General features: G+C 50.2%; 1 protein-coding gene across 1 annotated transcript; it reads right to left on the minus strand.

Moving 5' to 3' along the window:
* Positions 1-281: 281 nt before the first annotated feature.
* Positions 282-1,202, minus strand: LOC309888219 (olfactory receptor 14C36-like; the record flags this gene model as incomplete). The annotated part of the gene is made up of 1 exon (XM_082780457.1): positions 282-1,202. The coding sequence occupies one exon, from the start codon at positions 1,200-1,202 to the stop codon at positions 282-284; it is 921 nt and encodes a 306-aa protein (XP_082636583.1).
* Between the last annotated feature and the right edge of the window lie 8,723 nt (positions 1,203-9,925).

Consider the following 9,925-nt stretch of genomic DNA (forward strand, 5'->3'; position numbering starts at 1 on the left):
TTCCCTGATTGTCTTCTGCACTCCAGATTGGGAAGAAGAGCACTAAGCATGAGCAACTTCATTTTATTAACAAGATACCAGAACAGAGGCCAGGTGTCATTTAGGGATAAACACATTCAGAGAAAGCCTCTGGGTTCACAGAGGACTGGTCATCTGGAAAAGAGGAATGAAAGCAAACATCTAACTGGAAAAAGAATTTTAAAGAATGCTATACCTAAAGCTCACAAACTGCCTGAGATTAATGTGAGTAAAACCAGAAAAGTGAGATAGCCAATTTATTGCTAAGTAAATAGAATCATTTTTTTCAGTGTGGCTTTCAGCTCCTGGTTCCTCATGCTGTAGATGAGAGGGTTCAGTGCTGGAGGCAGCACCGAGTACAGAACTGCCATCACCATGTCCAAGGATGGAGAGGAGATGGAGGGGGGCTTCAGGTAGGCAAACATGACAGTGCTGACAAAGAGGGAGACCACGGCCAGGTGAGGGAGGCACATGGAAAAGGCTTTGTGTCGTCCCTGCTCAGAGGGCATCCTCAGCACTGCCCTGAAGATCTGCACATAGGACACCACAATGAAAACAAAACAACCAAATGCTAAAGAAAAACTAAACACAAGTGCCCCGACTTCCCTGAGGTAGGCATCTGAGCAGGAGAGCTTGAGGATCTGGGGAATCTCACAGAAGAACTGGTCCACAGCATTGCCTTGGCAGAGGTGGAGAGAAAATGTGTTGGCCGTGTGCAGGGCTGAATAGAGAAAGCCACTGCCCCAGGCAGCTGCTGCCATCTGGGCACAAGCTCTGCTGCCCAGGAGGCTCCCATAGTGCAGAGGTTTGCAGATGGCAACGTAGCGGTCGTAGGCCATGATAGTTAGAATTGAATACTCTGAAGCAAAGAAGAAGACAAAAAAGAGAACTTGAGCAGCACATCCTTGATAGGAGATGGCCCTGGTGTCCCAGAGAGAATTGGCCATGGCTTTGGGTAGAGTGGTGGAGATGCAGCCCATGTCGAGGAGGGCGAGGTTGAGGAGGAAGAAGTACATGGGGGTGTGGAGGCGGTGGTGGCAGGCTACGGCACTGAGGATGAGGCCGTTGCCCAGGAGGGCAGCCAGGTAGATGCCCAGGAAGAGCGCGAAGTGCAGGAGCTGCAGCTCGTGCGTGTCTGCGAATGCCAGCAGGAGGAACTCCGTGATGGAGCTGACATTGGACATCTGTTATTTCTGGTCATGAGGTCCTGTACAAGGAAGACAAAGGCAGTGATAATGTACCACAGACATATCGGAGTAAAAACCTTTCCATTTTCTCATTTAAAATCACCAAAAAATTGCCCATTTCCAGGCAGATATTTTGAAGCTCTCTTTCACTGATTCTGCCTGAGAGTGCCTCTGGGAGCAGAGGATCCTCTGTGGGCAATGGAGGGATCAGTCCTGCACTACAGCCAGAGGGAGTAGCATGGTAGCAACATGGTAGGAACATGGTAGGAACATGGGGTAGTCTCAGATTAAGGTTACTGCTGATATCAAAGAGATTTCCCCAGTTTTGCTCCTAGTTCACCCTACTGCAGAGCAGACGTTTGGAGGTTTAGATATGTAATTATTTGTTTTGTGGTTTTGGTTGTAGCTGCCCCACCACACCGGAGAACTGTTTCTAAGGCATAAATCCTGGGCATTCTGCTGCACTCCAAGTAAAACCTTGTGGATCCTCAGAGGCAAAGACACTGTGCCTTTAGTGCAGTGTCCCTCAGAGATGACAGCCAGCCTCTCCATCAGTGCTGGGCTCAGCTGCCCTGTGAGAGCTGCAGGAAAGTTGTACTCAGTTGTTCATCTGAAAAGAACCTGAACACTGCTGAAAGCAGAGGAATCCAGGCTCAAAGTGCCCATCTCCAGACCCCTCACCTTGTCCCCATACTCACCTTTCCCCAAACACCCCGAGGGCACACCACAGCCTCTGAAACCCCCATCCCCAGCCAGCCTGGGAACAAGACCAGCAGCAGCACGGCCAGCTGGAGAAGCCAGGAGGAATGCCAGCGTGCTGCTGCCAGGGGAGGCAAGGCCAGGGAGGGACAGACGGACACTCAGCAGACCCTCCTGTGCTGCAGCTCTGCCTGCAGAAGAGTCAGTTCATGCTCATTGCAGGCAATCGGTAGTCATCTCAAATTGGCTGAGACCTCCCAAAGACAGAGCACTGGGCATTGGAGGGTTCACAGCTCCTAAAGATCAGCTAGGATAAAACCTGAGAGGACCACAATGATGATGTTGGTGTAGTTTCTGGGCTGAGGTGTGGGAAGGGACTTTATGAAGTTCATTGATTCAATATTGATCTCTCACTGCAATTCTCTTGGAGTCACAGTTTGCAGTACAAACCTGACCACCTATTACCATGAAACCGGCCTCCGCTCTATCACAGGTATCTGCAAGCAGAGGCTACAGAAAAAGTCTTGCCTTTCAGGTAGTCCCTGCCCAGGTCTTTCTCTTGAAAAATCCAATTTTAAATGCCAATCTCTAATGCATTTTCTACTCCTCACTGGAGAAACAGAGAGACCCACCCTGACAGATGCTATCAGCCGTCGGATGTGCCAGCTGTACAAGACCCGTCTGCCAGAAGGCCCTGCTGCCAGAGCCTCACGGTGTCAAGAGCCTGCAGATGTGTCCTGCCACACGCTGCCCTCTGTTGTTGTGCTCCTCAGTGCCTCCAAGCCCTCTCTCCTTCTCTCCTCTGTGTGTGCCAGCTGCGGTCAGAGCCCCCAACCCTGCTGCGCTGTGCAGAGGAGCTGCTCCTGGGCACAGCTGTCTCTCTGTAGTGCTGCTCGCTTACCAGGAGCTCTGCTTGGGCCCAAGAGCCCGGCCCAGCTCAGCAGCACAGCACCCGACCATGGCATCGCTTGCTCTGTGCCATTGGTCTTCCTGGAGGTGTCCCCAGGGCCTCAGGGCTGACAGCTCCCCAAGGCAGCAGGGTCTCTGCTGGGGTGTGGTGTCTGAAGCAGCCTGAAGTCTTCGCTGGCTGCTCCTTGCTGTATTTGGTTGAGACTAATTTTAGAAGTGTGATTTATGCTATTAAAGTTTGATTGTCAAACATGAGAACATATGTTTCCCTCCCTTAACTCCTATTGTGTTCCCAGTGTATTGCAGGACACCTCAGCCATGACTGCCAGGGATCATTTCACCCCTCTGAATGTGTCATAACAAGAGAGGAGGAAACTGAATGCTCTAAAAGGTTTCCCAAGAAGGGAATTGGACACTAAGACAGCATTTGTTGAGTTTTCCCAGTAACACACATGTAAGATCCTCTACCCATACACAAATCTCTTCTTCCTCTCTCACATGACAAGCACAGTGACTGGGATGTGGAACACCCTCATCACTCAGCTGGTGCCTGTCACCAAACACCTGCAGATGCCGTGTTTCCTTCTGGGGACCATGCTCTACAGTCAGCCCTGGGCTGTATGCCATCCCTGTTCTCTGCAAGGCTCGAGTACTGGAAGGTCTGGCTCCAGAAGGCAGCTGTACCTGAACCAGGGGAATTTCTCTCATGTGCAGGAATTATTTCTTCTTCTCTACCCAGACACAGTTCTGTGGCCCCAGTGTCATAGACACCTTCTGTGGTTTTGCCTCATTGCTGGAGCTGTCCTGCAGTTCCAAGGTGATACTCACAGTCTTTGATTTCATAATCTACATTTTGGATCCAATCTTCCTCTTCCTTCTCATGTAGTTTTCAGGTGTGTGTGTGTCCTGTATTGGCAGGCCAAGGCCTTATCTACCTGCTCTTCTGTCCTCACGAGTGTCACTGTTTTCTATGATACTGCCATCACGGTCTCTGAGAAGGCCAAATACAGCCCTCCTCAGAGATCTTAACAAAACTCTTTCCCAAGCAAACATCATCCTCCTGGTCACTCTTCAGATTGCTTAGAGGTGGTGTGGGAAGGGTGAGAGAGGTTCAAGTGGATCTGCAGATGTCATCATAAGACCTATCTCAAAGACCTTGGAAAGGACAGATGGATCAAAGACATTCCTCAGAACATGGAAATGACAGATGTCAAACTCATCTGCTAATAGGAGGGCAAGCAGAAGAATGATAAAGCCTAATCAAGGAATAAAAAGCCAGCCTTAGCCTTAGCCCCCAAACCAGACCTAAACTGAAGTCCTCAAAGCTTGCCCTTATCCTAAACCTTGAGCAGGATCCTTAAGCAGAACACCAATCCCTCCCTCGATGCTTTGCCATTCCCTTGACCCTGGAGGGTGCCCTCTAATCCCTAAACATTAACCTGATCATCTAACCTCCAAAGCCCTCCACCATGCACACAGCACATCTCATCTTCAACCCCACTCCTATCCCTAACTTCAGCTGTTTGTCCCCATGGGGCAGGGCAGGTACTGTGAGGTCCTGCAGCAGTCCCATGGCATTGGAAGAGGCATGTGAGGTGACAGGTATGTGATCAGATCAGAGGCCACAAGGAGGAGCTGGCTGGGAATGCTGGGATGAGGTCAGGTGTGCCTCAGGATGTGCTGGGCCTGCAGGAGGCATGTGGCTGTGACGGAGGCTGGGAGGTCACTTCAGTCTCTGGAGCTGATGGACCAGCAGGAGGAATGTGGCACAGATAGGGACCGTAAAGGCCAGAAGCATGCACAAGGCATTGAAGATGATGGTGAGGCACCTTCTGTTCTGGTCAGGCGGTAGACCACAGGAAGGCTGATGGGATGGGAGTCATGCTTGAGGTACAGTTTGTGAGACCATAGAATTAGAGAATGGCTCCTGTTGGAAGGGAACTTAAAGGTCATCCGGTACACACCACCTGCCCATAAGCAGGGATGCCCCCCATGAGATCAGGTTGCCCAGGGCCTCATCTACCCTGCTCTTGATCAGCTCCAGGAATGGGGCATTCACAGCTTCTCTGGGCAACAGTTTCCATTGTCTCACCTCCCTCTGAGTGAAGAATTTCCTCCTAACTTCTAATCTAAATCTCCCCTCATTTAGCTTAAAAACATTCCCCCTTGCCCCGTCATTATCTGATTGAGCAAAGAGTCACTCTCCATCTTTTTTATAAGCCCCCTTTAAGTACTGAAAGGCCACAAAGAGGTCACTACCAGAGCCTTCTTTTCTCCAGGCTGAACAGCCTCAGCTCTCTCAGCCTTTTTTAACAGGAGAGGTGCTCCAGCCCCTTGATCATCTTTGTGGCCCTCCTCTGGACTTGTTCTAACAGACCCACACCCTTCTCATGCTGGCGGCCCCAGTCCTGGATGCAGGACACCAAGTGGGGCCTCACAAGGGCAGAGTACAAGGAGTAGAAGTAGAAGTGACCTCCCTCCACCTGCTGGCCACTCCTCTGCTTATGGAGCCCAGGATGCAGTTGGCCTTCTGGGCTACAAGCACAGAATGTACTGTCTCATTGTCTCACTGTCGATCTCACTGTCTGTCATAGGTAAAGATATTAAACAGCACCAGTCCCAGGACAGACTCTTGAGGTACAACACTTGTCACCAGCCTCCACTTGGACATTGAGCCGTTGACCACCACTCTCTGGGTGTGACCTTCAGGCCAACTCCTTATCCACTGAATGGTTCACCCATCAAATCTGTATCTCTCCAATTTGAAGATCAGGATGTCATGTGGGACAGTGTCAATGGTCTTACAGAAGTCCAAGTAGATGACATTGGTCGGTCTTCTGTTGTTGTCTGATGTGGTCACTCCATTGTAGAATGTCATCACATTGGTCAGGCACGATTTGGCCTTTGGTGAAGCCATGCTGGCTGTCTGAGATCACCTCTTTGTTTTGCATGTGCCTTGACATCAATTCCAGGAGGATCCTTTCCATGATCTTTTGAGGCACAGGGGTGAGGCTCACCATTCGGTAGTTCCATGGGTTCTCATTTCTACCCTTTTTAAAAATGGGAGTGATGTTTTCCTTTTTCAGGTCACCAGGGACTTCACCTGACTGCCAGGACTCTTCAAATATGATGGAGAGAGGCTTGACGACTACATCAGCCAGTTCCCTCAGGACCCTGGGATGCATGTCACCAAGCCCCATAGACTTGCATGTGCTCAGTTTCTTCAGGTGGACTCAGAGCTCCTCTTTACTTAGAGCAGGAGGGACTTTGCCCCCCAGCCTCCATCTATAGGTTCAGGGAAGTGAAAGACTTGGGAAGCCTGAGTGGCAGGGAAGACTGAGGCAAAGATGTTGTTGAGTCCATCAGCCTTCTCCATGTCTGTCATTATCAATTCACCTTTCTCATCCATCAGAGGGGGTATACTCTCCTTGGCCTTTCTTTTCTGAGCAATGTACCTATAGGATCTCTTCCTATTATTACTTGCATCCCTTGAGAAGATCAGTTCCATCCATGCCTTGGCTTTCCTTATCCCATCCCTGCACATCCAAAACTGAAACATGTGAGAGGGCCTGGGAAAAGTAACCCTGGATCCACAGAAGCCACTTGGGAAACAAAACTTGTAGGTAGGAAGCACAGTTTTGTGGAGGTGTAGAGCTGATGGGCACATTGTGCAGGATGCTCCTAAAGACCTTTGTGTCCATTTCCCTCCTGACTACAATGCCACTTCCTTCTCAGGAATGGAGGAGCCAACAGAGGTGAGACAGATACACTGAGATGGTAAATGTCATCAGAAAGCTGATCCCAACAAGATATGGGGAGGTCGGGAGCAGCCTGGACAAGAGAGATGTGAGATTTTGGGGTGGGAAGAGGAGCATGGCCAGCAGAAATTAATGATTTCATAGAGGTAAGAGCATTCATGAAATGCCGATGCTACAGTAACACTGACTTAAAAAAGTAATGTATGTCCCTTACCTTACTGGAAACAGTGATTTTAATCCCTAAACCTAAATGCTACTACAACACTCTGAAAGGAATCAATTTTCTCTCTTGATAATCGTAATCCCTTCACTTACCACTAACATTAAAACGCTCTATTTAACCCTAAACTCCTAGGCAGACGTAAAACACCCGTAAACCACAGAGCTTGTCCATACTTCAACCACAGACGTGACAGCACAAGTAGAACACCAAACACTCCCACTAAAACTTTGCTTAATCTCTAACCCAGAAAGTGAAAAAGAGATACCGAGGGGGTTAGAGAAAATTCAGCTCTGCCTCAGCATCTCCTGACCCAGCAGCAGGAATGTGACTGGGGCAGTGACTGTGAGGTCACTTCTGTCTCTGCACTTGATATGGCAGCAGCAGGAACGTGTCACGCAAAGGGACTGTGAGGTCATTTGTGTCTGGAGGTGGCAGGTCACCCTTGACTTCTTCCTGGGATCTGGACTTTTGGGCTGACATCTGGCAGTGGCCCTGCTAGGCCAGCACAAGGCACCTGCTTGGCATGCTGACTGGGGGATCCCCTCTGCCTCCAGAACCAGGACGACCCAGGTAGAAAGAGGTCAAAGGTTGGACTCGATGATCTAGAGGTCTCTTTCAACCCAGAAATTCTGTGTGTTTGTGTGTGTCTGTGTGTGAAGGCCCAAAGGTGGGTTGTCCAGTCCCTTCTGCTTGAGTCCATGACTGCAGAGCAGGAGGCACAAGGCTTGGCTGTGTCTAGCCAAGAAGCTGCAAGGCCAGTAGCAGGCCCATGGCTTGGAAGGCACTTCTGAGGTGACTTGTGTCTGGTTGGCTGAGAGGCTGCAAGGATCGAGATGGTCTGGGATGCCTACTTCAGGAGTGGTTTCCACCCTGATAGAGTATCTTTGGTAGTAGGAAAGAGCAGGAGAGAAAAAAATTCCACAAAGTATGCATTGTAAGGTTGGCAAAGGCCATGAGGAGGAAGAAATGTCCAGGGGAAAAACTGGTCTTGTTGCTAGTAACAGAGGCAAAGAATGCATTAAGTGTCTCAGCCTTTACCTCATCCCTTGTCAACAGGTTTTCCCCCCAAAATCCAATAAAGGATTATGATTCTCCCTAATCCTCCTTCATTTAAAGTAGTTTTATTTATTTATTTATTTATAGAATCATAGAATCATAGAATATCCTGAGTTGGAAGGGACCCTTAAGGATCATCAAGTCCAACTCTTGACACCGCACAGGTCTACCCAAAAGTTCAGACCATGTGACAAAGTGCACAGTCCAATCTCTTCTTAAATTCAGACAGGCTCGGTGCAGTGACCACTTCCCTGGGGAGCCTGTTCCAGTGTGCAACCACCCTCTCTGTGAAGAACCCCCTCCTGACGTCAAGCCTTTATTTCTATTTGTTTATTGTCTTTGACAATAATAGATGGATTGAGGTGCAGCTGGGCTTTAGCCCTTCTAATTTTGATCTGCACAGCCCCATAACATTCAGGACACAGCTCCAGAGAAACTGACAGCATGCATGAGAAAAACGCGCAGCAAATGTTGAACCTTACAGCCTTCCATCCCCTGCCCTTGAGTGACTGTGCTGCAACTCCATTTAGCTGGTTACTCCTGAATTATCCAAATTTCCCTGCAACCCTTGCTGCTGCTGCTATCTAGTCAGAGATAGCACAATTACACTAAGGTTGAACTGTCTGCCTGCTGACACTAACAGCTGATAGAATGGAGCATCAATGTGGGTAAACCTTGAGAATCTGCAGGATTTTGACTTCAGAAAACTGTTGACTTTAACATGGAGAAGAGCCCAGTCCTGTACCAGAGGAAGAGAGACCCCACACATCAGGGCACCCTGGGACCCTGCTGAGTGAGTAATGTCCAGCAGGAGGAGGGCCTGGGAACCATGCGGGATGGCATACAAGCAGTGGTGCCTGCTCACGAGGAACCAGGGCAGCTTCCTACAGAGCTGCCTTATGAGAAGCATGGCCACCAAGAAGATCTGAGTTATCACGCTCGGCTCCAATCTGCTGTGACACCACAGAGATAAGGGTCTGCAGCCAAAAAGGAAAGATGTGGAGGTCTCGGAGTCCCTAGCAAAGCCATGTATAGACAGGACAGAGGACTGTGACAAGGCTGAAACTCCCAGCAGGAGCAGGTCTTTGTGTTCATATCTATGACTGTTGTCTCTGCCACAGACGCCCATGAGGAGACAGATTATTATTAAAGCACCAAGACCTCATTGCCTCCTAACCCCCAACCATGAAGCAGGCAGGGGTAGTACTATTCTTCTACACTTGGCCATGCACATCCCCATCTCCTACTGCCCCACAAAGAGCCCTGAGTAACCTGTCAAGGAAAGGATCTCCCTTCCGAAGCACTTGGGGTCAAGGCCTGGCCCTTGTGCTTGGTGACACACATCCAGTTTTCCTACACATCAGTGTCATCTTCACATTGCCTTTGTCTCCTTGTCCTCACTGCCTCCAGGGTTCTGATCTAACGAGCTCCACGGGAGCCTGTGTCAGTGCTGGCCCTCAGGGGGACACTGCAGGAAACTTGCCTCTGACTTGGACTTCTGGAGAGCTGTCTTCAATTGTCTCTGAGTGCCTGAGGTTTGTGGGCTCATCAGCAAAGCCCCCAGAGGGGTGATTGCAGTGCCTTGGGCTGGTGCTGTGCTGCTGAGCTGGGCTGGGCTCGTGAGCCCAAGGGGTGCTCGTGGCAAGAGGGCCCTGGTGCAGAGAGACAGCTGTGGTCAGGAGCAGCTCCTCTGCACTGCGCAGCAGGAAAGAGACACAGAAGCACAGACACAGAGAGAAGAAAAGGAGAGAGGGGCTGAAGGCAGTTGGCAGTGGGAGGATGCTGAGAGCTGCCTGCAGGAGAAACCTGCACAGCCCTTGACAAGGTAAGGGTCTGGCTGCAGGGCCATGCAACTTCAGGTCCTGGAAGGGTCTCGTGCTGGGTCTTGTTTCTGGGAGGGCAGTGGGCAATGCAGTAGGCTTTGAGAGTCCTGCTGGGTTTCAGTGCAAATTGAGGAAGTCTGGCAGAAGCCCCTTGGAGTGCCCTAAGGCAGGTGCCCCCGGTCAGCCCAGAACACCCTGCCCTGGCTGGCCATGCCAGGCTCTCTGTCAGCTGCCCTGTAACTCCTGCAGCCA

This window comes from Aythya marila (assembly GCF_965140915.1).
Source record: "Aythya marila genome assembly, chromosome: 28".
Taxonomy (NCBI): domain Eukaryota; kingdom Metazoa; phylum Chordata; class Aves; order Anseriformes; family Anatidae; genus Aythya; species Aythya marila.